At 31.7% G+C, this 26777-nt stretch overlaps 1 protein-coding gene across 1 annotated transcript; it reads right to left on the reverse strand.

Moving 5' to 3' along the window:
• Nucleotides 1-1533: 1533 nt before the first annotated feature.
• Nucleotides 1534-23301, reverse strand: LOC139509411 (sorting nexin-29-like; the record flags this gene model as incomplete). The annotated part of the gene is given in 11 exon segments (XM_071296157.1): nt 1534-1598; nt 2048-2129; nt 3545-3642; nt 4179-4449; nt 4965-5138; nt 5620-5690; nt 6558-6732; nt 7031-7106; nt 7465-7598; nt 8255-8319; nt 23179-23301. Coding segments are annotated over 7 exon segments (796 nt in total), but the record flags the coding sequence as incomplete, so codon positions are not given.
• Nucleotides 23302-26777: the final 3476 nt, after the last annotated feature.

The raw sequence follows: 26777 nt of genomic DNA on the forward strand, positions 1-26777 counted from the left end.
CAGACATGAGGACCTTTCAAGGTACGCACATATCAAATATAGTTATCCTATTACTTATAATAAGAGAGAATTCAACATTACAAAAAATCTGAACTTTTTTTTCAAGTGGTCACTGAACCATGAAAATGAGGTCAAGGACATTGGACATGTGACTGACGGAAACTTCGTAACATGGGGCATCTATATACAAAGGATGAAGCATCCAGGTCTTCCACCTTCTAAAATATAAAGCTTTTAAGAAGTTAGCTAACACCGCCGCCGCCGCCGCCGGATCACTATCCCTATGTCGAGCTTTCTGCAACAAAAGTTGCAGGCTCGACAAAAACAACTAATATTCATTATTTATTTGTTCATTTTTTTATTCATTTGCATATTTTTATATGAATTAATTCTTCAACTATCATCTACTATAAGAAATGGGAAAGATAACTATAAAGAATGATTTTTTTTTTCTTTTAGTTCATTCAAAGAAAGTCAGAGACAAGAAACAATTCAGATAGAAAAATGGCAATTGGCATTGGTTAATGTTTTTGAGAGAAGATATTGTTGTCATTCTCCTTTTAATTGAAGATAATTATGTGTATTTGACAAACATTAAGCAGACTAGCGAAACTTCTAAAATAAGTTTATCACTATATTCTTAAATTTTCCTCTAATCTTCTGCATGATAATATACCATTAAGGTATTTGAGTGATATGTTTGGTTTTTTTCTTAGTAAAAAGATTGTATGATGTCATATCAAAGCTTACATCATTTAAAGGACAAGGTTCACTTATGGCCCAAAATGGCCCAAAATGGCCTAAAATATCATAAAACACCAAAAAGTTCACAAATTGGTCTGTAAATGGGTCTATTTCAAAAGTCCTAATGCTCAATAAATCAATTCCTTTCATAAAAGTACATAATACACTCCAAATTAGGCCCATTTTGAACATTTTGTCAAATTTTGATGATTTGGGGCAATTTTCAGACCTAAAAGCATTAAGAAAAATTTGGCCCCCACCTACGATCCAAAATGTTTTGTAACTTAAAGATTCCAAATGTGATATGGAATTCATCAATATAAAAACTTTTTGGATCGTGAATGGCGGCCAAGAATAATTATGCCAAAAACAGTTTAAATTTTTTATGACAAAATTGACCAAAAATGACCTAAAATACAAATAATGTATATTTAAGGGGTCATAGCTTCAAAAAATTTAAAGGAAGGTGCCAAAACAGTATATTTCAGTCTTAACAGTATTATCATCAGTATTTATATTTGAAATTTGTAATCCTATGGCCCAATTTGAAAAACATTAAAAATTTAGGGCTAATCTTAACCCTTCGTGAACCTTGTCCTTTTCTCAGAAAAGAACAATAAAAAGATGTCCGATGGTATTTAAACCTCAAGGATGTTTCTTTGCTTCATCTAATCTCTGGACTTTGGCTCTTTAACTACAATGTAGATAAGAAACTCCCTCTGGTTCAAAGAACCATCAATAATCTATAAATATTGTCTGGATTATACCAGTAACAACAGACATACATACTTGTTGACATGGCGTCTTTTCTTATATTTTCTTTATCATTCCCTCCATCTCCTGCTGTTCTGTAACTATAGAAAACATAAAACAACATTGTTAAATTCTGAAGACGAAATTATCATGTTGCCCTTTTTCTCAAAGAATTCAGATTAAATTTTACCCAGTAGTTCAGAAGAGAAGATTTTTCTAAAAGTTAAGGATGATGGACAATTGGCGGAAACTGAGATGAAAAACTCACTTGGTCCTTTGGTCCAGGTGAGCTTAAAATTGGCATTCTAACAAAAAAAGTTAAAATGAATTAAATGCTTTGAATCATTAACAATGAATAATAATGTGAGATTTATGAAAATTATTTCTGTTCAATATGTTCTAGAAATTAATTTTTATTATAAAGACATTTATAAAGTGATGCTGATATTTTATGCATTAACTCCTAAATTTTATAAAATGCAAGATATCGTACAGTAGCATATCAGACCAAGATCTGACTCAGATAAAAGTTCCAAGACTGAAATCTAACCTATTATCCATTCCCCTCTGTACCATATCTAAAGCAAAGGCAGCTGACTGTACATCAATACCACCATGTTCGGAAGACGAAACTGAAATGTATAATGATGTATAATTAGATGCTATGAGGAAACTGAAGCATGAAAATGTACAAAGATATAAAATTAGAATCCATTAAAAGTACCAAGGCGTATAAGATGCTATGAGGAAACTGAAACGACTGAAATGTTCAACGATGTATAATTAGAATCCATGAGGAAACTGAAATAACTAAAATATTCAACTACTTATAATTAGAATCCGTGATAAAACTAAACATACAAAGGCATATAATAAGATGCTATGAGGAAACTGAAACAACTAAATTGTTCAACAATGTATAATTAGAATTGCTGAGGAAACTGAAACAGTATTTGAGGTATTTGTTCGTTGAATTTTCAGAAGCCGCCATCTTGTTTGATATGGAAACCATTTTACACAACTGGGATGTTCTTTAAAACGATACGTCTAAATTTAATAATTCGTCATTCTTTCAAAATCTGATATTTTTTGTCATCCTAAATGGCTATTAATCAGATCTTATATTAACAACTAATATTAATAATATAATTACAATCAACTGTAAAATACCCAAATAACTACTAGCATCGTATATCAGAGATCCCAAACTAAGTTTATTGTTGGGTGGTAGCTTTAAACAGGCGGCTAAGTAATCTGTTAAAATCAATAGAGACGAGTCCTGTTAGTATAGAAAGTCCCTGATTTATAGGACAATATTTAAGCAATTCAATTAATTATTCATTGATCATTGCCAACAGAATTTTAGGGAGTCTTTTTTCGTCTTTTATTTAAAAAAAAAGTATTAAATAAAGTTTAAGGCCGTACGGTGACCTATAGTTGTTAATGTCTGTGTCATTTTGATCTTTTGTGGAAAGTTGTCTCATTGGCAATCATACCACATCTTCTTTTTTATATTTCATTTATGTTATTGAGCAGCTTAGAAAACACCTTATATTCTTGTTGTTTTATGTTTAAAAGAAATACATTAACGGACTCATTTCTATAAGAATTTATATGTATTGATGGAAAGATTTGGTAAAAAGAAAAGCAAAATTTAACCTGAGTCATTCATGTTGTGAAGAAAGAAAATGGTTTAGTGATCTGGTAGGTTGTTCAAAACAAAATCGAAATTAATACCTAAAATAAAAGTCAAAACAAATCAGTTTTTAAAGGCAAAAAAGTATTTGCAGCATCAGCTTCCTTAAAAAAAAGTCAACCTTGTAACATATGGACAAAACTTTGAAGTGTTTTTTCCTGAAAAGTTTTGTATAACTTCCTTAATTATGTACTTGACTAGTGCTTAAGTTAAAGTACTTACCAGCTGATTCTAGTATACTACATGTACTAGACTCTGCTCTGAAGGAAGAAATCCCAAATATTTTTCAAGAAAAGTTAGTTTTACTTCCTTAATCATGTACTTGACAAGTGCTTAAGTTAAAGTACTAACCAGATGATCCTAGTATACTACTAGACTCTGCTCTGAATGATGAAATACCAAAATCTATTGGATCACCAGAAAAATCTACTGGTCTCATTGTACTCTCACTGAAATAAATAAAATATTAATATAACACAAACAGTTTATAGACTTTTAAAGAATTACATAGTTTTGTTTGTCATGAGCAACATGATGGGTACTGCTTATGGAACAGTAACTATACTCATATGTTCCCCTAAAGTTTTATATTGGTTCATATAGTTAAATGGTCATATTTTATTAGGGATTATAGAGTTATTGAACTTTTAACTCTTTTTTTTTGGTTGGCAATTGTGTTGTATAGCCTTGTGTAGTCCTTGTCTCATGATTAGCAATAGCACTTTGGTGTATTATTTTTTATTTTATTTTTTCATCAGAAGGTCCTTTTATATCTAAAAATATCCTTATTTTGAGATTTTTATGAGAAAAAAAATGTGTAACGTAAAAACTGAACACTTAAATTTTAAACATCTGATTTTTTTTTAAATTAATTTTTTTTTTTTTAATTTAATCTATTCAAGCATATCCATTTTGACAGCATTTTTCACAAGCATATGACAAGGCTTACTTTTTTTGACAAAATATCATTTTATCTATGAATTACCTAACATCAAAATCTGCTGAACTAACTGAAGCTTGGTCTAGAGATGTATTGGAGACAATACTTGGTTCTCTGTGTAAGGAATATTCACTCCTCAGAATATTCTCCACAGGCGAGGTATCAGATACAGATATATCAGGTATCTGTTCTGTCTGCTGAGCGGAATACTGATCTGATGAATTCACATGATGAAATAAAGTTTGTGAAGTCCCATCATCAAAACTAACAATGTGAGTATTTTTCTTCTTTTTCTTCTTTTCTTTCTTCTTTGAATCTATAAAATTGAAACAGTTTGTCATTATAAACATTTCTTCAGTTTCTTACAGCTTAATTCTAAATAAATGGAGAATGTGTCAATGGGTCACAGATGACCCGGCTTGTAAATATGCATGAGTCATCTTCCACATACAGATGCAAGATTTATTTAGTTCAGACCCTTTTGTGATTGTAAGCATTGTGTATAAGTTTTATTATCTTTGGTTGAGGCAAACTAAAGTTGAGAACTGAAAACAAAAAAATTAGCAATTTTTTGGCTTACAAAGGGGCTTAACTCATGAACGATTTTAGTGACACCACCCAATTTTGAACTTGATCTGTGTTTTGTAGTAAAGCAGTGTGTATCAGTTTTACAACATTTGGTTGAGACAAACTAAAGTTGGAGAACAAATAACAAAAAATTCAGCAATTTATATGTTTCAAAGGGGCATGAATCATTGTTATCTAATCTAAATTGAATAGATTAGTTTATCATATTTTCAAACTTGAATACACCTGATAATGTAAACAGACCAAAAGATCCTGATCCAGGAGGACTCTCCTCTCCAGCTATAACTGGGCGTGGCTCCTCTTCCAATCGACCAACCAGCTTGGCTGTATTAGGTATATTGACAGCTGTCGTTGGACGTCTCACTGTATTTAAGTCTGAGTTATCCACATTAATGGCAAATAGTATTGATCCAAGCCCTAAAAAGCAACACAGAAGTCTATTATATAGAGTATGTAGTATGTGCCATTTGTCTCTTCTGAAGAGTTGTCTCATTGGAAATCATACAACATCTTCTTACTTTTATATATTGAAGACAATCTGAGCTATGGCAACCAGTAGAATTATGGCTATTATATAAAACTTTCTTTTTGTTTAGAAAGGAGCATTTTCAAAATAAAAATTATATACTAACTTTGAGATGAAGAACAGCAATGAAAGTGCTGTTTCAGTGCTGTTTCTTTGCTTCTTGTGTTTTTTAGTTTTTTTTTGTTATTTTTGTTGATTTTGTGTCATGAACGGATTTCGCATATTCTTGTTTTTCCTTTAGATCCTCATCACTACAAGTCCTCAGAATTAACTTACAGTGTGGCATGAATGTGCCCTGTAATATAAGATGTCATGTACGATACTTAAATGTTATATAAAAGAAGGCATGTACACAGCCTTATTCCCACTCACCAGCAGCCATGTTAGGTAACATACTGTTTCTTTCTTGATCTCGTAAAAATGCCCAGGTTTCATAATGATTACTGCAAAAAGAAAAAAAACCTTTTTCTTATTTATACATATTACATGCTTTTCACTTTTCAATAAGGTTAAATTCTAGTACGGTCGAGGATAGTCAAAGGTTAAAGTTTATAATTAGGGCCCCTCATGGGGGGGTCCTAGTAATCACATAATCACCATTTTTTTGCCAATATAATCACATAATCATTAAATATTTGCCTATCTTTAGTAATCAAATAATCATAAACTAAAAATACAGTCCTTGGTAATCAAATAATCATGAAATATTTGGCTTAATAATCAAATAATCATTAAAAAAACGGCCAAGTAATCACATAATCAAAAACCCCATGAGGGCCCTCTATAATTAACAGGCAAATCCTAATCAAACATAATAGATATAACAAGATGTGGTATGAGTGCCAATGAGACAACTCTCTATCCAAGTCACAATTTGTAAAAGTAAACCATTATAGATCAAAGTATCTTCTTCAACACAGAGCCTTGACTCACAACGAAACAGCAAGTTATAAAGGGCCCTAAAATGACTATCGGTAATAAATCTGGTTTTTTATTTACTACATTATAACATCCTAGAATTAATTTTTTTCTGTGGAATGATAATGCTGTGGAAGAGGATTTTTTCTTCTCATAAAAAAATGTCAGCAGGCCAAAGTTAAGTTTAAATTGTTGTTTAAAACTGATATTCTTACCATTCTTCATTTAAATACTATGATGAAGCACAGTAAAAAGGCAGTAAATTTTGTGGAAACCCTATTTTTCAAATGTCAGCTTTGTCTAATTCAAATATTATAAACAAAATTTGTTGATGTGGAAAAAAATGTGTTATCAAATAAAATTGAGAATGGAGATGGGGAAAGTATAAATACCTAAGTAGTTCATCACGTTCTAATAACATATGCATATAACGTTCAAGTGAATGTTCATTCAGTGAGGCTCTAAGCCACGCCCTCCCACGTCCAGCATCTGTGTTTATATGCTTCAATGTAAAAAATCTGTCCTGTTCATGTTTAGTTAGATGCTCTTTCACATAGAGCCAGTACTCTGTAAAAGACAACAAATATATATAAATAAAAGTTCAAGAATAATTTACAGTAGACAACTTTAACCTTATGTAAACCTAGCAAGCATGAAAATGCAGTATTAAGAAAAACTTTTTCCCATTAAAATAGTTTCTTATCAGATGGCAAATATAGGAAAATGAAAGTCCAAGAAACCTTCAGTTTTTCATGAAGTGTTTTATGATCTTTTGGTTGTTAGAATGATGCTTAAATGTTTAAATGATGAATTGTGCAGATATAAACTAAATTAATGTATTTTCATAGGTATAAAATGACCATACCTGGTTCTATTTCTTTACTTGTTATGTCAGCAATGACATCTGATACTTTGTTTAGGCTGTTATTTCTGTAACCTGCCTGTAAATTAAATAAAAACACTGAAATTCAAAATTCAATAATATACATTCTTCCAAGAATACAAAGCAAACGTATATATTTTCAATTGTCAGTAAAACAGCCTCATACAGGCCAGACCAAATATATATAATATGTACATATATAAGCATATACATATAGATATTTTTAGTAACTTGAGTATCTCTGACAAAATAAATTGATTTAAAATGGTTTATTGGTTTTGAAAAATAAAATACACAAAATATCATAATCCAGTATATATTTTTTAAATAACCTGTTTATATAGAAAATTTTACAAATAACTACCAGATTTTCAAAATTATAAATATTAATAAATATGGTAAAACACCATCCTTACTTGAGAGCCTGAAAAGCTTTGCTAGTTTGCTTTAACCCATGTTGTAAAACAGCTTCCCATGCAGCACAGAGACAGGAAACTCTACTATCAGCATCGGCAGCTAATTCTGTTCTACCACCAAAACGTACCTGGCACTGAGTAAAGAGTAGAACATGAGCTTGATTAGATTCCAAATTATTAAATAGAATTTTGTGGCAACTGACCTATCTATAACATAATATCTGTTTAGTGGATTCAAATCCATGAAAAATGGTATCCCATGAGTTATCATGAATCCACAGTAACCCGTTTTTTCTGATCCAGACAAGACAAGCAAATCACAAACAGTCAAATTAGTCTTCAAGTCATAACATTGTATTGCTTACTTAGATCCAACCAAGTAAAAAAAAATCCATTTTTCTTAATTTCCTTCACATCTTTCTAATATTTTGACTAAAGTCAATTCTGATTCATTACAGGCTTCAATGACTAATATTGTGATTAGTGAGGCATGTGTTCTGCATGAAAAACTTAGTTACCCTTATAAAGTACATGATATCATTCATGTTTTGTTAGGAGAATATATTGTTCTAGCTTGAATTCTAATTTTAAGTGCTTACTGTTCATATTTATCAGTGTTGTTTATCGCTTTCAATTTGTTTCATTCATGTACATACATTGACATATGTAGTCTTTTGGATTTAATCTTTTGATAGCTATTTAAACATAGTTTGTTCAGAATCTTGTGTCATTACCGTACATTTAAATTACAAAGGTCTTTTGATAAGGAGTTTTTGACTGTCTTATTTACCTGTTTAACAGCATCAAGAAGCCTTGTTAGAAGATTCTGTCTTTCACTTACATGTTGTTCATCACCTGTAAAAATGATAAAGAAATTATGAATTTTTATTATGAACATTTAAAAGCTGATTTAGTTGCACATCTTTTTTTCCAATTTTGTCTGTGTATAATCAAACCTTTTTAAAATATTTTAATAAGTGGGCAAAGTTATCCAACCTATTTCAATGGGATTTTACCCTTTTTCATAAGTGGGACGAGTTGGTAAATACAAGAGTGAGGCAATTATTAAGAAAGTGGGGTTATTACGTGTGAGGTGATTTGTCATGGATTTGGTCATAGTCATAAATCAAGCTTTTCTACCACAGGAATAAATTACCTAAGCTGTTCTTGGGCAAAACTTAAGGGAATTTAGGGTCTCTGACTATCATGATCCTTATTTGGACTTTTTAACTTTTTTATTTGAGCATTACTTAATTAAGAATCTTTTTATAAACAGCTGTGTTTGGCAAAGCATTAAAGAATTTGGGTTACTCAATGCACTTTTACTTCGTACTTATTTGGGCTTTCAAACTTTTTTTATATGAGTTTCACTGATGTGTCTTTTAGGTTAATATGAAGTCGTTGAGAGTTCTGTTTTCTAATGTTGACACCCTGTCAAATAAGCGTTCAGAGTTTGAGGCACATTTATCGATTGAAAAGCCACATATAATAGGTTTATGCGAAATATATCCTAAGAACTCTATGGATAAATCTATAGCATCCATGCTAAATCTAGCTGATTACGAAAAGTATTTACCGGACAAAGTGGGGGGGATAGAGGTGTAGTTATTTATATTCACAAGTCTTTGACCGCTTTTAAAGTTGACATTTTATCTGAATCTGGTTTTAATGAATCAGTGTGGTGTGAAGTTAAATTAGAAGGAACTGATAAACTGTTACTGTGCTGTATTTATAGGAGTCCGTCGTCTGTTCCATGTAATAATAAGAAATTGAATGATTTAATATGTCATGCTCGTAACTTAAAGTACAGCCATTATTTAATTATGGGAGACTTTAACTACCCTGAAATCAAGTGGGTTGATAATGAAGTATCAAGTAGTATTAACACAGATCCTTTTAAATTTTATGAGTGTATGCAAAACAATTTCCTTTTTCAACATATATGTACACCGACACGTTTTCGTACTGGTCAAAATGCCAATTTACTTGACCTGGTTTTTACGAATGAAGAAAACATGATAGCCAAAGACTCTATACAAATGGATTTGCCAGTTGGGGAAGAGTGACCATTGCTTGATAAATTTAGATTTTTGTTGCTATTTGAATAATGAAAATACTTCTGGCGATCGTTTTTTCATATTTTAGAGGTAACTATGAGCCCTTTTAATGAGACCCTAAACGTCATTGACTGGGATGTTCTGCTAAATAATAAAAGCATTAATGAAATGTGGAAATGTTTCTCTTCTATTATGTCCGAAAACATTGATAGATTTATTCCGAAGAAAAATACTGACCGTAATTTTATAAGGCCACCTTTGTGGATGGATAGAGCTACTAAGTCTGCAATTGTCAAGAAACGTAAATCATGGAAAAAATATAAATATTCAAGAAGTAATTTGTCATATAACAGGCTATTATTTGAACTTATTAAAATTATTGAAATTATTTTTAATTATGGAATTTGCATAATTTCTTGTGTTTAAAATTTTTAATAAATTCCATGTTTATTTGGTATTAAACTTTAAACTTTAAACTTTAATAGCATTATGTATTCGGGTTTAGTTTTCTGTAATTAGTTAATACTTCAGTTTCATTATGTATATCTCTTTCATATTCATTTGTTAAAATTTACTGTTTGCAATAGCATGAATTGTTCTATATAATAAGGATGTTCTTATCCCGGGCATAAAAACAATGCCGTATTTGGCAAAACCTTTTCAACTTTTTATCTTCAGTGCTGTACAACTTTGTACCTTTTTCACTTTCGATCCTTTATATCTGGGCGTTATGTATTCGGGTTTAGTTTTCTGTAATTAGTTAATACTTAGTTTCTTTATGTATATCTCTTTCATATTCATTTGATAAAATTTACTGTTTGCAATAGCATGAATTGTTCTATATAATAAGAATGTTCTTATCCCGGGCATAAAAACAATGTCGTATTTGGCGAAACCTTTTCAACTTTTGATCTTCAGTGTTGTACAACTTTGTACTTTTTTCACTTTTGATCTTTTATATCTGGGCGTCACTTGTAAGTCTTGTGTGGACAAGGCGCGTTTTTGGCGTATTGAATTTTAAACCTGATGCTTTTTGTTATCTATTAATCATGTTTTTCTTTGTCTAATATGTTCTCCTATTAATTTGTATTGTAGTCCTGTAATATTATGTTGTCATTTCAATGTTATATTTAACTTTGCCATTAAAGTGAGAGGTTTGGCATGCCACAAAACCAGGTTCAACCCACCACTTTTATTCCCCTTTAAAAGTGTCCTGTACCAAGTCAGGAAGATGGCCATTGTTATATTATTGTTTGTTTCTGTGTGTGTTGCATTTTAACGTTGAATCGTTTGTGTTTTCTCTTATTTTTGAGAAATTGAGATAAGACGTGGCACAGTACTTGTCTAACCCAAATTCATGTATTTGGTTTTCATGTTATATTTGTTATTCTCATGGTGTTTTGTCTGATGCTTGGTCCGTTTCTGTGTGTGTTACGTTTCGGTGTTATGTCGTTGTTCTCCTCTTATATTTAATGCGTTTCCCTCGGTTTTAGTTTGTTACCCCGATTTTGTTTTTTGTCCATGGATTTATGAGTTTTGAACAGCGGTATACTACTGTTGCCTTTATAATCTTTTGAGCGGTTAATAACACTTTCCATACAATGTATTTTGGTTAGATAGTGTTGTGCGCGGCACAGTACATTTTATTGAAAATATACTATTTTCTTTGTAATAGAAAGTGTTGTGCGCAGCACAGAACATTTCAGTACAGAATAAACATGGAATTTATTAAAAATTTCAATAACAAGAAATCAAGCAAATTCCATAATTAAAAATAATTCCAAGTTCAAATAATAGTCTGTTATATGTTAAATCTGTGAAGGATCGCAATGAATGTACAAATGCTGTTAAAAATGCTAAACTTAGTTTTGAACAAAAAATGGCCTTAGAATCAAAGACTAATGTTAAGACGTTTTGGAATTATGTTAACAGTAAACTCAAGACTAGATCAGGAATAGGCACGCTTGAGAAACCAGATGGTACTTTAGCATCCAGTACTGCTGACAAAGTTGAAGTTTTAAATCAGTTTTTTACTAGTGTCTTTACTCAAACAGAGGACTTGAAAGATTATGATACTAATTCAGTGTCGAACAATTTTTTAAATGATATTGAAATTTGCCAGGAAGATGTATTAAAGAAACTAAATTTAATTTAAAGACAGATAAATCTGCAGGACCTGATGGTCTTCATCCAAAAGTTTTATTTGAAGTTAGACACGCAATTTGTTATCCATTGTTTCTAATTTTTAATAAGTCTATCAAAGAGGGTAAAGTTCCAGACGATTGGAAAAATGCTATAGTATCACCGATATTTAAGAAAGAGAAAAAACTGAAACCGGTGTCATATGGTATTTTGAACCCCCTTAAAAGTGAACCTGGGGTCATTTTTCACATATGGTATTTTGAACCCCCCCCCCCCCCCCCCCCCCCCCCCCTATTGAACCCCCTGTTTTTAATAAATAGTATTGCAGATAATCTTTTTTACAATTTATTAACTACAAATTTTTAAATTTGAGATTTTAAGTAGGGGGTTCAATATACCACAGGGGGGTCAAAATACAATGGCTATGCAAAATTTTCAAAACATCTTTTCCAGCATGTGTAATACATACAAACTCCTAATTGGAGTATAGTTACTATGTTAAAGACTTAGGACAGCTAGAATTTTTGAAATTTAAGGTCTATAGTAGGGGGTTCAATATACCGCAGGGGGGTCAAAATACCTTGGCTAAGTAAAATTTTCAAAATTTCTTTTCCAGCATGTTTAATACATACAAACTACTTCTTGGAGTAAAGTAACTATATTAAGGAGTTGGATAGCTAAAATTTTTGAATTTAAGGTCTATAAAGTAGGGGGTTCGATATACCGCAGGGGGGTCAAAATACCATGGCTAAGTAAAATTTTCAAAATATCTTTTCCAGCATGTTTAATACATACAAACTACTTATTGGAGTATAGTTACTATGTTAAGAAGTTAGGATAGCTAAAATTCTTGAATTTAAGGTCTATATATACTGCAGGGGGGTCAAAATACCATGGCTAAGTAAAATTTTCAAAATATCTTTTCCAGCATGTTTAATACATACAAACTACTTATTGGAGTATAGTTACTATGTTAAGAAGTTAGGATAGCTAAAATTCTTGAATTTAAGGTCTATAGTAGGGTGTTCAATATACTGCAGGGGGGTCAAAATACCATGGCTAAGTAAAATTTTCAAAATATCTTTTCCAGCATGTTTAAGACATACAAACTATTTATTGGAGTATTATAACTGTGTTTAGGAGTTAGAATAGCTAGAGTTTTTGAAATTCAAGGTCTATAGAAGGGGGTGCAATATACCGCAGGGGGGTCAAAATACCATGGCTAAGTATAATTTTCAAAATATCTTTTCCAGCATGTTTAATGCATACAAACTACTTCTTGGAGTATAGTGACTATATTAAGGAGTTGGATAGCTAAAATTTTTGAATTTAAGGTCTATATAGTAAGGGGTTCAATATACCGTGCAGTGGGGTCAAAATACCATGGCTAAGTAAAATTTTCAAAATATCTTTTCCAGCATGTTTAATACATACAAACTACTTATTGGAGTATTGTTACAATGTTAAGAGTTAGAAAAATTTGAATTTTTGAAATTCAATGCCTATAGTAGGGGGTTCAATATAAATACCACAGGGGGGGTCAAAATACCATGGCTGAGTAAAATTTTCAAAATATCTTATCCAGCATGTTTAATACATACAAACTACTTATTGGAGTATTATTACAATGTTAAGAGTTAGAAAAATTTGAATTTTTGAAATTCAAGGTCTATAATAGGGGGTTCAATATACCGCAGGGGGTCAAAATACCATGGGTAAGTAAAATTTTCAAAATATCTTTTCCAGCATGTTTAATATATACAAACTACTTCTTGGAGTATAGTTACTATGTTAAGCAGTTAGGATAGCTAAAATTTTTGAATTTAAGGTCTATAGTAGGGGGTTCAATATACCGCAGGGGGTCAAAATACCATGGCTAAGTAAAATTTTCAAAATATCTTTTCCAGCATGTTTGATACATACAAACTACTTCTTGAAGTATAGTTACTATATTAAGGAGTTGGATAGCTAAAATTTTTGAATTTAAGGTCTATAGCAGGGGGTTCAATATACTGCAGGGGGGTCATAATACCATGGCTAAGTAAAATTTTCAAAATATCTTTTCCAGCATGTTTAATACATACAAACTACTTCTTGGAGTATAGTTACTATGTTAAGGAGTTAGAATAGCTAAAATTTTTGAATTTAAGGTCTATAGAAGGGGGATCAATATACCGCAGGGGGGTCATAATACCATGGCTAAGTAAAATTTTCAAAATATCTTTTCCAGCATGTTTAATACATACAAACTATTTATTGGAGTATAGTTACTATTTTAAGGAGTTAGGTTAGCTAAAATTTTTGAATTTAAGGTTTATATAGTAGGGGGTTCAATATACCGCAGGGGGGTCAAAATACCATGGCTAAGTAAAATTTTCAAAATATCTTTTCCAGCATGTTTAAGACATACAAACTATTTATTGGAGTATTATAACTGTGTTTTAGGAGTTAGAATAGCTAGAGTTTTTGAAATTCAAGGTCTATAGAAGGGGGTGCAATATACCGCAGGGGGGTCAAAATACCATGGCTAAGTATAATTTTCAAAATATCTTTTCCAGCATGTTTAATGCATACAAACTACTTCTTGGAGTATAGTGACTATATTAAGGAGTTGGATAGCTAAAATTTTTGAATTTAAGGTCTATATAGTAAGGGGTTCAATATACCGTGCAGTGGGGTCAAAATACCATGGCTAAGTAAAATTTTCAAAATATCTTTTCCAGCATGTTTAATACATACAAACTACTTATTGGAGTATTGTTACAATGTTAAGAGTTAGAAAAATTTGAATTTTTGAAATTCAATGCCTATAGTAGGGGGTTCAATATAAATACCACAGGGGGGGTCAAAATACCATGGCTGAGTAAAATTTTCAAAATATCTTATCCAGCATGTTTAATACATACAAACTACTTATTGGAGTATTATTACAATGTTAAGAGTTAGAAAAATTTGAATTTTTGAAATTCAAGGTCTATAATAGGGGGTTCAATATACCGCAGGGGGTCAAAATACCATGGGTAAGTAAAATTTTCAAAATATCTTTTCCAGCATGTTTAATATATACAAACTACTTCTTGGAGTATAGTTACTATGTTAAGCAGTTAGGATAGCTAAAATTTTTGAATTTAAGGTCTATAGTAGGGGGTTCAATATACCGCAGGGGGTCAAAATACCATGGCTAAGTAAAATTTTCAAAATATCTTTTCCAGCATGTTTGATACATACAAACTACTTCTTGAAGTATAGTTACTATATTAAGGAGTTGGATAGCTAAAATTTTTGAATTTAAGGTCTATAGCAGGGGGTTCAATATACTGCAGGGGGGTCATAATACCATGGCTAAGTAAAATTTTCAAAATATCTTTTCCAGCATGTTTAATACATACAAACTACTTCTTGGAGTATAGTTACTATGTTAAGGAGTTAGAATAGCTAAAATTTTTGAATTTAAGGTCTATAGAAGGGGGATCAATATACCGCAGGGGGGTCATAATACCATGGCTAAGTAAAATTTTCAAAATATCTTTTCCAGCATGTTTAATACATACAAACTATTTATTGGAGTATAGTTACTATTTTAAGGAGTTAGGTTAGCTAAAATTTTTGAATTTAAGGTTTATATAGTAGGGGGTTCAATATACCGCAGGGGGGTCAAAATACCATGGCTAAGTAAAATTTTCAAAATATCTTTTCCAGCATGTTTAATAAATACAAACTACTTCTTGGAGTATAGTAACTATATTAAGGAGTTGGATAGCTAAAATTTTTTGAATTTAAGGTCTATAGTAGGGGGTTCAATATACCGCAGGGGGGTCAAAATACCATGGCTAAGTAAAATTTTCAAAGAATCTTTTCCAGCACGTTTAAGACATACAAACTATTTATTGGAGTATTATTACTATGTTAAGGAGTTAAAATAGCTAGAATTTTTGAAATTCAAGGTCTATAGAAGGGGGTGAAATATATACCGCAGGGGGGTCAAAATACTATGGCTAAGTATAATTTTCAAAATATCTTATCCAGCATGTTTAATACATACAAACTACTTATTGGAGTATTATTACAATGTTAAGAGTTAGAAAAATTTGAATTTTTGAAATTCAAGGTCTATAATAGGGGGTTCAATATACCGCAGGGGGTCAAAATACCATGGGTAAGTAAAATTTTCAAAATATCTTTTCCAGCATGTTTAATATATACAAACTACTTCTTGGAGTATAGTTACTATGTTAAGGAGTTAGGATAGCTAAAATTTTTGAATTTAAGTTCTATAGTAGGGGGTTCAATATACCGCAGGGGGTCAAAATACCATGGCTAAGTAAAATTTTCAAAATATCTTTTCCAGCATGTTTGATACATACAAACTACTTCTTGAAGTATAGTTACTATATTAAGGAGTTGGATAGCTAAAATTTTTGAATTTAAGGTCTATAGCAGGGGGTTCAATATACTGCAGGGGGGTCATAATACCATGGCTAAGTAAAATTTTCAAAATATCTTTTCCAGCATGTTTAATACATACAAACTACTTCTTGGAGTATAGTTACTATGTTAAGGAGTTAGAATAGCTAAAATTTTTGAATTTAAGGTCTATAGAAGGGGGATCAATATACCGCAGGGGGGTCATAATACCATGGCTAAGTAAAATTTTCAAAATATCTTTTCCAGCATGTTTAATACATACAAACTATTTATTGGAGTATAGTTACTATTTTAAGGAGTTAGGTTAGCTAAAATTTTTGAATTTAAGGTTTATATAGTAGGGGGTTCAATATACCGCAGGGGGGTCAAAATACCATGGCTAAGTAAAATTTTCAAAATATCTTTTCCAGCATGTTTAATAAATACAAACTACTTCTTGGAGTATAGTAACTATATTAAGGAGTTGGATAGCTAAAATTTTTTGAATTTAAGGTCTATAGTAGGGGGTTCAATATACCGCAGGGGGGTCAAAATACCATGGCTAAGTAAAATTTTCAAAGAATCTTTTCCAGCACGTTTAAGACATACAAACTATTTATTGGAGTATTATTACTATGTTAAGGAGTTAAAATAGCTAGAATTTTTGAAATTCAAGGTCTATAGAAGGGGGTGAAATATATACCGCAGGGGGGTCAAAATACTATGGCTAAGTATAATTTTCAAAATATCTTATCCAGCATGTTTAATACATACAAACTACTTATTGGAGTATTATTACAATGTTAAGAGTTAGAAAAATTTGAATTTTTGAAATTCAAGGTCTATAATAGGGGGTTCAATATACCGCAGGGGGTCAAAATACCATGGGTAAGTAAAATTTTCAAAATATCTTTTCCAGCATGTTTAATATATACAAACTACTTCTTGGAGTATAGTTACTATGTTAAGGAGTTAGGATAGCTAAAATTTTTGAATTTAAGTTCTATAGTAGGGGGTTCAATATACCGCAGGGGGTCAAAATACCATGGCTAAGTAAAATTTTCAAAATATCTTTTCCAGCATGTTTGATACATACAAACTACTTCTTGAAGTATAGTTACTATATTAAGGAGTTGGATAGCTAAAATTTTTGAAATTTAAGGTCTATAGCAGGGGTTCAATATACTGCAGGGGGGTCATAATACCATGGCTAAGTAAAATTTTCAAAATATCTTTTCCAGCATGTTTAATACATACAAACTACTTCTTGGAGTATAGTTTACTATGTTAAGGAGTTAGAATAGCTAAAATTTTTGAATTTAAGGTCTATAGAAGGGGGATCAATATACCGCAGGGGGGGTCATAATACTATGGCTAAGTATAATTTTCAAAATATCTTTTCCAGCATGTTTAATACATACAAACTACTTCTTGAAGGATAGTAACTATATTGAGGAGTTGGATAGCTAAAATTTTTGAATTTAAGGTTTATATAGTAGGGGGTTCAATATACCACAGGGGGCAAAATACCATGGCTAAGTAAAATTTTCAAAATATCTTTTCCAGCATGTTTAGAACATACAAACTACTTATTGGAGTATTATTACAATGTAAAGACTTGAAAAAACTAAATTTTTTTTTTTAATTAAAGGTCTAGATCTAGAGTAGGGTTCAATATACTGCAGGGGGGTCAAAATACCATGGCTATTTAAAATTTTCAAAATATCTTTTCCAGCATGTTAAATTCATACAAACTCCTAATTGGAGTATTATAACTATATGTTAAAGAGTTAGGATAGCTAGAATTTTTGGAATTTAAGGTCTATAGTAGGGGGTTCAATATACCGCAGTGGGTCAAAATACCATGGCAAAGTTTAAATTTTAATTTCAGAAATTCTGACAATTTTTTATGTAGTAAAAATACACCAATAAGTAGTTTGTATGTATTAAACATGCTGGAAAAGATATTTTTACCCCCTGCGGTATATTGGAAACCCCTACTCTAGGCCTTTAATTTCAGAAATTCTGGCATTTCTAACTCTTTTATGTAGTAAAAATACACCAATAAGAAGTTGTATACATGTACATGCATTAAACTTGCTGGAAAAGATCCCTGGCGAGAAGAAATTCATGACTTCATGAACTATCATGAATGGTTCGTGAATGTTCATGAATGGTACATGAAAATTCATAAATAATTCATAAATGAAGGTTCATGAATCTAATTCATGAACTGTTCATTAAAAGTATTTTATGAATGTTCATGAAGTTTTGATGAATCACTAGCTGCTCATAAAAATTCATGAAATGTTCATTAAAAAGTATTTATGAATGTTCATGAAGTTTTGATGAATCACTAGCTGCTCATAAAAATTCATGAAATGTTCATTAAAAGTATTTATGAATGTTCATGAAGTTTTGATGAATCACTAGGTGTAAACATTTATAACTTACATCACACGTATAAATGAGTATCATAGGTACCGTTTCGACCATTCAGAGTAGAACATTTTACATAATTATTCGTGAAATATCATAAATGTATGGTGTTTTTATTTTTTTATTCCTGCAAAATAAAAAATAAAATAAGATGAATAGAAGTTGTAGCTGTATTTTAAGATAGATATTATATACAAAACTAAAATTTTAAAAGGAAAAATGTATATTTTAATGAAAGTGAAATTACATTTTCAAAACATTTTCAAACACCCATATTAAGGGGAAGTAACTCTTGTGATTTTAAATTTCTACAAACCGGCAAACCCCGCAAATCGGCTGTTTCCGTAGTCCAACGGTCGACCGATTTTGAGAAGTTCACTGAAATACCATAACAGGACGAATCAACTTCGGGCCGATATTATATGGGACGAGATTGACACCTTGACTTAAACGCACTTGCAAATATGACGTCATATGATTACGCTGGATAACAAAAATGGAGAATCCAAACGCAGATGTTTTCAGATAAGTATTTGATTTAACATATAATGATTATGAAATACAATTTGTTGAGGCAATATAAAACATTTAGGATTTTAATCTGAGCAAAAACATCAGAAAGTTTAGGCAGACAATAAATACTATAATGAAGAATGATAAATTGATATATTGTTGTCACATTCATAACAGACCATATCGTAATCTGACATGTAAATGGTACATGGGTATATATGATAATCTGATATGTAGAAATTAAATTGTGTGAATAATATTCATCGTAAATTAAATTGGTGAAACGTTAATAATAATTTAAGTCGCCAGTTTTCATCTTCAAGGATAAAGAGGGGGGGGGGGTACTAAATTTGAGTTTAACTTAAACTTCCAATGCAATTTAAGATGCATAATGCTGTTTCTATTGAATGTATTGCTTCATACAATCATTACCTCTTGAACAATTGATTCTTTGTGGATATTTTTGTACTTTTAGGGGATTAAATATGAGCTGCCAGCAATGATATGAAACAGATTTTATGCAGACTCCATTTTAATACCTTTATTCAGCAATTATTGTTGGAAATACAGAGACAGCAAGTTTTGAATTACAGAAAGGAAGAGAAGTTTATATATCACACATAATTTTTATATTAGTTAATCAGTTTGTGGATTTTACCAGTGATAATTCCAGTGGAAATCTACTGGAACAATTCATGAACAAGAAAGGTTCATGAACATTTAAGTGTCATGAACTTTCAATGTTCATGAACAATTTATGAACAAAGTTCATGAACAATTCATGAACAAGAAAGGGTTCATGATCATTGTTGTTCATGAACATTTAAATGCTCATGAACCTTTCTTGTTCATGAATTGTTTCATGAACATTAAAGTTCATGAACATTACTGTCGATTTTCAGTTCATGAATTGCTCATCAAATGTTCATGAAGATATGATGAACTGTTCATGAAATCTGTTCATGAACAGTTCATGAAATGTTCATGCATATTCATGAATTATTCATTATCATCTCACAGGGGCTATTTTGAAAATTTTACTTTGCCATGATATTTTGATCCCCCTGTGGTATATTGAACCCCCTACTCTAGGCCTTTAATTTCAGAAATTCTGGCAATTCTAACTCTTTTATGTAGTAAAAAATACACCAATAAGTAGTTTGTATGTATCAAACTTGCAAGAAAAGATATTTTGAAAATTTTACTTTGCCATGGTATTTTGACCCCCCCTGCGGTATATTTAAACCCCTACTCTAGGCCTTTAATTTAAGAAATTCTGGTAATTCTAACTCTTTTATGTAGTAAAATACACCAATAAGTAGTTTTGTATGTATTAAACTTGCGAGAAAAGATATTTTGAAAATTTTACTTTGCCATTGTATTTTGACCCCCTGGCGTATATTGAACCACCTACTCTAGGCCTTTAAATTCAGAAATTCTGGCAATTCTAACTTTTTATGTAGTAAAAATACACATATAAGTAGTTTGTATGTATTAAACTTGCTGGAAAAGATATTTTGAAAATTTTTACTTTGCCATGGTATTTTGACCCCCTCCCCCTTTTTTCACCATGAAAAATCAAAATTACCCTTATATATATACATATGTTATAATTACAAATCATTAAAGCAGTCAAGCTTCATATGGTCTAGTTACATTGTATAATGTGTCAATAAGTATTTTGAATGACATTTTGTTGGTAAAGACTTCAGAGCACTTATGCCAAGCAAAAGATATTTCTTTTAATCAAGCATGGAAAATGTGCCTCTCTTTCTTGTATGAATGAGTTTTTAATCTATGATAAGCTTTAGAATAATGTATAATGTTCTAATAATCAACTAGGATGAAAAAAACCCAGGGGGGTTCAATTTTCCATACAAGGGGGGGGGGGTCAATTTACCATAGCGGTATTTTGGACCCTGGGGTCAATTTACCATGGGGTTCAAAATACCATATGACACCGGGTAATTATAGACCTGTAAGCTTAACATCAGTGGTATGTAAGATATGTGAATCCATTATTAGAGGACAATATTATGAAGTTTATTCTCACGAACAATCTTTTTACTAGTGGTCAATATGGTTTCCGTCCCGGTAGATCATGTGTTACTCAACTCCTAGAGGTTCTAGATGAGTGGTCAGAATTAATTGATAGTGGTTTTCCACTGGACTCGATTTTCCTTGATTTTTCCAAGGCGTTTGATACTGTGCCACATCAGCGTTTATTTTTGAAACTTGAAAAAACTTGGTATAAAGGGCTGCATTTTGAATTGGATAAAGAGTTTTCTATCTGGGTGTAAGCAATGTGTTCGTATAAATAACACAACATCAAAATGGTCAGACGTGGTGAGCGGTGTACCTCAGGGTAGTGTTTTAGGACCAGTTCTTTTCTTAACATTTATAAATGATCTTCCTGATGGTCGTAGAGGGTATAGTGAAAGTTTTTGCTGATGATTGTAAAGTTTATTCTAAAGTCTCGTCAGATTATGAGCTATGTAAGTTACAGGAAAATTTGGACAGATTATGTGAATGGTCAGATGTGGAAATTAAAATTTAATGCTGGCTAAATGTAAAGTATTACATATTAATCCTGACAATGACCTGCAATATCGTTATACATGTTGGATGAATCCGGAAATTTTATTGCATTATCAACAGTGAATGAAGAAAAGGATCTGGGAGTAACTTTCAAGTCTAATTTGAAATTTGAAAAACATATAAGTGATATTTATAACAAAGCGCAGAGAGTGTTGTCTCTTATTCATCATTCTTTTGATTACATGGATCAAGATATGTTTCTTACTATTTATAAATCAATAGTACATCCGCTGCTAGAATATGCGACATGTGTCTGGTCACCGTATCTTAAACAAATGTTAAAAAAGACATCCGCAAACTGGAAATCTGTACAAAGAAGGGCCACAAAACTGGTAAAAAATATTTGTCATCTTAATTATGAAGACAGGCTACGTTCATTGGGTTTGCCAACCTTGGAATATCGTAGGGATAGGAATGATATGATACAAGTCTACAAAGCTTTGCATGGTATAGATGACATCGACTGGATGAGCCTATTTACTTTAGCACCATCTAATAATACTAGAGGTCACTCATTAAAACTTTTTAAAAAACAGTGTAAGACCACACATAGGACTAAATACTTTTTCAATTAGAGTAGTGGATCAGTGGAATAACTGTCAGATTTAACAGTGACGGCAAAGACTCTGGAACAATTTTAAGTCTGCATTAAATGGTGAAAATTGGAACCCATATAAATTCATGTTCGTGTTAGTGTTTCAGCTGCGCACACCTACATAAGTATTTTTTGATAAGTGTAATATATTATATATAAATATATTATGAGATGAGAAATCATATATACGACAATCCAATATGAGGGGTCAGTAGAAGCCTCTGGCTTATGTAACAACCCAAAGATAAAGGTATAAAGGTATAAAGACAAAACGCATGTCTGACGTTAAATTTTATAAAAAATCTTGGTATCTATGAGTGTGAGGAGTTTATTAATTGCCACGCAAAATCCTTTCGACTGATAAGTCACACTTATCATATGCACATTATGTGACGTGTATTTCTTTAAAGAGTGAGAACACCCCCCTCCCCCCCCAAAAAAAATCATAACTATTAACATGATGTACATAAAAACTATTCATGTAAAACTTATAGATTAATGAAGATAGCAGATTTCAATTATTTTATGTGCATACCTGGATAAAGGCCTGCAACTAAGAAAATCAGAAAATTAGTTAGATACTCTAAAATATATCAAAATTATCTCCCCTTGACCACTGATCCTTTCTTCATGCATTTGAATTTCAATTATTATTTTATGTTTCTTTAATCACTCTGTAATGTTTATGTCATGTTGTAATTAATGTTATGCTCTTAATGGGCCCTTTAATTTGGAAAATAAAAAAATATATTGTATTGTATAAATATATTGTATATATAGTGGTAGCTCAGGTTTTTAACTTTTGTTATAAAGTTAAACACTATATGAAAGTTGTGTTTTCATTAATGACATTGATCAGATGATGTTGATAACAAGACTTTGACATGTTTGATGTTTTATTTTTGGTGTCCTTTGTCAACATATCCCTAATTTCATAGAGATCTAGCTTGTTCATCGAAGATTTACCATTCATTGTTCATTCTTGGATTGGGATTGATATTCGTTACATTCACACTCTATGAAACATTTTGAATGATATTTGTTTGTGGTTTTCATCTGTTATCGTTCGAAAGTGGGTTGTGGTGCATTAGTTATCTCCCTTTGGTATCAGGTGATAAATTGACAGCTAAAAACCTGAGACAGTTTCCGATAAATTATAGCATAGGAGAGTATTATAATAAGTTAATACAATGTAAAATTACTTAAAAGAAAAAATCGACCACAACAAAATCAACAGAATGTTACATTCATGTTGAAGTCTGAGATGTGAGATGTGTCACATTAAAAGAAAGTCTAAATTGACTGATTGATTGAAGTTTAACGACACTTTCAGCTGTCCTATATTTTGTTGCAGTTGATTTTTATTTGGGATTGAAGCCGGAGTGTCCAGGCAATCACCAACCTTAGGTAGGAACACTGACGATTTATCTTTTTTCAAATAAGATATTATGGAGTCGAGAACACCTGAGACGTGCAGGATTATTGACACCCCCCCCCTTTTTTTTTATTTTTTTTTTATATCAAAAGTGGTATATATGCATATAAAATTCTTCAGCTTTCAATTCCTTTTTAATGTTTGGAATTGTCTTAACTGTTGTGGTTATTATTGCATTTTAACCTGAAAATAACTAGAAAGATAGAAGTAAATATGGTCTGCACTTCTTTACAGGAATAAGTGCTCTTGATGATGATGGATTAATACCCACTTGTTCGGGTAGTCAGTCAGTCAGTCGTCAAACGGTCATTTTCGGCTACCGTTAGCGTCAAATTGATTAAAATCAATTTTTTACCGTGATTCGTCAAAATATCCTTATCGTGATTCATTGGAGGTCTCAAATAATTATCGTTACCTTGATTTTTGGAAACAAAATTGTGCACCGTACAATCAGTCTATACATTGAATATTGTTGACTTACAGTGGCGGATCCAGGGAGGGGGGTCCGGGGGTTGGAATCCTCTTTTTTTGGCCGATCAATGCTAAGAAATGGAAGCATACAGTTGGACCCCCCCCCTCTCTTTTATTCTGGGTTGGGAACCCCCCTTTTAAAAATGGCTGGATCCGCGCCTGGCTTATATATACATTCTGGTATTTAAGAAACAAACTTAACCATGAAAACTCAACTTTTGTCAAAGAACCATGAATTAATTAATTGATTGTTGATTGCTTAACGTCCAGTGGCAAATATTTCATGCATATTCAGGACGAGAATAAGTTCACAATAAAAAACAATAGGTAGGTCTTGTCATAATAGAGGGCCATTTGGGATGATGTCGGGGAAATTAGGATTGCCACAGGATAATCAGAGTACATCCCGCACAGCTAAACGGGACGCCCCACTTCGGCAAGCGTTTTACTGCCGGGTCGGGAGAAGACCAAGTGACCATATTTCTATTCCCAAGTCACCCTTGGGGGGACCATGAATTAAGGTCGAGGTCAGATAATACAGACATAAACACCTTACAATCATTACGAATAACAAATGTAGTTGATCTTACACACGTTAAAGGCTTGCTTATAGCAAATAAACAGCTTCACCATGAGCGCATTATACGCACGTCGCGTGAATTTTCAAACAATAAAGTTAAACAACTTCTCAATGTCATATCAGAAAAGTATTAAAAAAACTACAGGGATGTTATCTTAATATTTCATAGATATAAATCAGTTATCAAAATTTAACGGAAACTGCTATTAAAAAAACATTTTTTTTTTGTTATTGGCCCGAAAATTGCAAAATTCCCGACTTTTGAAATAAATTACTCCACATTTAACTCAGAAACGTAAAATTTTGAATTAAAAAAAAAAATCAAAAGGGAGCTCATGAATGTCAATAGATATCAACAATTCACTATAGATTCTTGCAAATTGGTAAAAGTGTTTGTGAGTGTAAGTAATTGCCAGAAAACTGGAAAATCACCCCTTTTTTTTAATGAAAAAAAAAACCACAAAACTCGGAAACGAATATCTGAAATTTATAAAAATTGAAAGAGATCTCTTGTCAATAGATATAAACAATTCATCAATGTTTCTTGCAAATTGGGGAAAGTAATTTTGAGTAATTGTCTGAAAACTGGGAATCCCACCTTTTATATATATATATATATATATAAAACCCAAAAACTCGGAAACGTAAAACCTAAAATTTATAAAAATTGTAAGGGAGTTTATGTCAATATATAAACAATTCACCAAAGTTTCTTGTAAATTGGTGAATGTTTGAGAGTTATTGTCTGAAAAATTCCCCTTTTAGTGAATAAAGCTCAAAAATCGGAAACTTAAAATCTAAAAAAAAAATAAACGAAAGGAAACTCAGTCACGTCAATAGAAGTTAACAATTCAACAAAAAATTAAATTCAGGACAGGTTAAAGCGGTTTTTAATGTCCGACATGTCGACGACGAATGGACAACGTTATACCGGCATGACGGGCGTATAAAAACAGATCAATCCCAAGATTTAACAGAGGTCAAGGTCAAATAAAACCTGCGCGACTGACATATACATCATAAAATATTTCCATACGCTAAATATAGTTGACCTAATGCATACAGTATTCGAAAAAAACACCAACTAAAAACCTAAACTGACCATTGAATCATGACGTGGTCAAGGTCAGGTGACACCTGCCAGTTGGAAAATGTACATCATACATCACATCATACCCCAAAATATAGACGACCGATTGCTTCTAGTATCTGATATTTTGACGGGAACTCCAAAACGTATCCTTATTTTAATATTGTGTCAAGGTCAAAGAAAAACCGTTTTGTGAGTATGAAGACATTGCAAGGTATGCATATACCAGATAAAGTTATACCCATAAGAAAAAAATAACATTACAACTTTTTTTTTCAGTGGTCACTGAACCATGAAAATGAGAGCAAGGACAATTGACATCTGATAGACGGAAACTTTGTAAATAAACTCATTATAGATACCAGGATTAAATTTTGCATTTACGCCAGTCGCGCGTTCCGTCTACAAAAGACTCATCAGTGACGCTCCAATCCCAAAAGTTAAAAAAGCCAAATAAAGTACGAAGTTGGAGAGCACTGAGGACCAAAATTCCTAAACGTTTCGCCAAAAACAGCTAATGTAATAGATGACGTAGTCTAGAAAGCCTTCGAATTTCAAAAATTCAAGTTCTGTAAAGTTATTTATAAATATGACCATATCAATGATAATTCATGTCAGCACAGTAGTGCTTTCAACTGGGCTGGCGATACCCTCGGGGTATTAAAACTCCACCAGCAGTTGCATCGACCCAGTGGTTAAAAATAAACTCATCATAAAACCAGAATTAAATTTTGCATTTACGCCAGACGCGCATTTTGTCTACAAAAGAATCGTCAGTGACACTCGAATCCCAAATATTAAAAAGGCCACATAAAGTACGAAGTTGAAGAGCATTGAGGACCAAAAATATTAAATGTTTTATCAAATACACCGGAGGTAGAAAAGCCTTAGTATTTCAAAAAATTGTAAAAAGTTAATTCATAAATATGACCATATCAATGATAATTCATGTCAGGGGCAAAGTAGTGTTCCAGTCATTGCCGTATACA

Source organism: Mytilus edulis, unplaced genomic scaffold (genome assembly GCF_963676685.1).
Source record: "Mytilus edulis unplaced genomic scaffold, xbMytEdul2.2 SCAFFOLD_1225, whole genome shotgun sequence".
In the NCBI taxonomy this organism is placed as follows: Eukaryota; Metazoa; Mollusca; class Bivalvia; order Mytilida; family Mytilidae; genus Mytilus; species Mytilus edulis.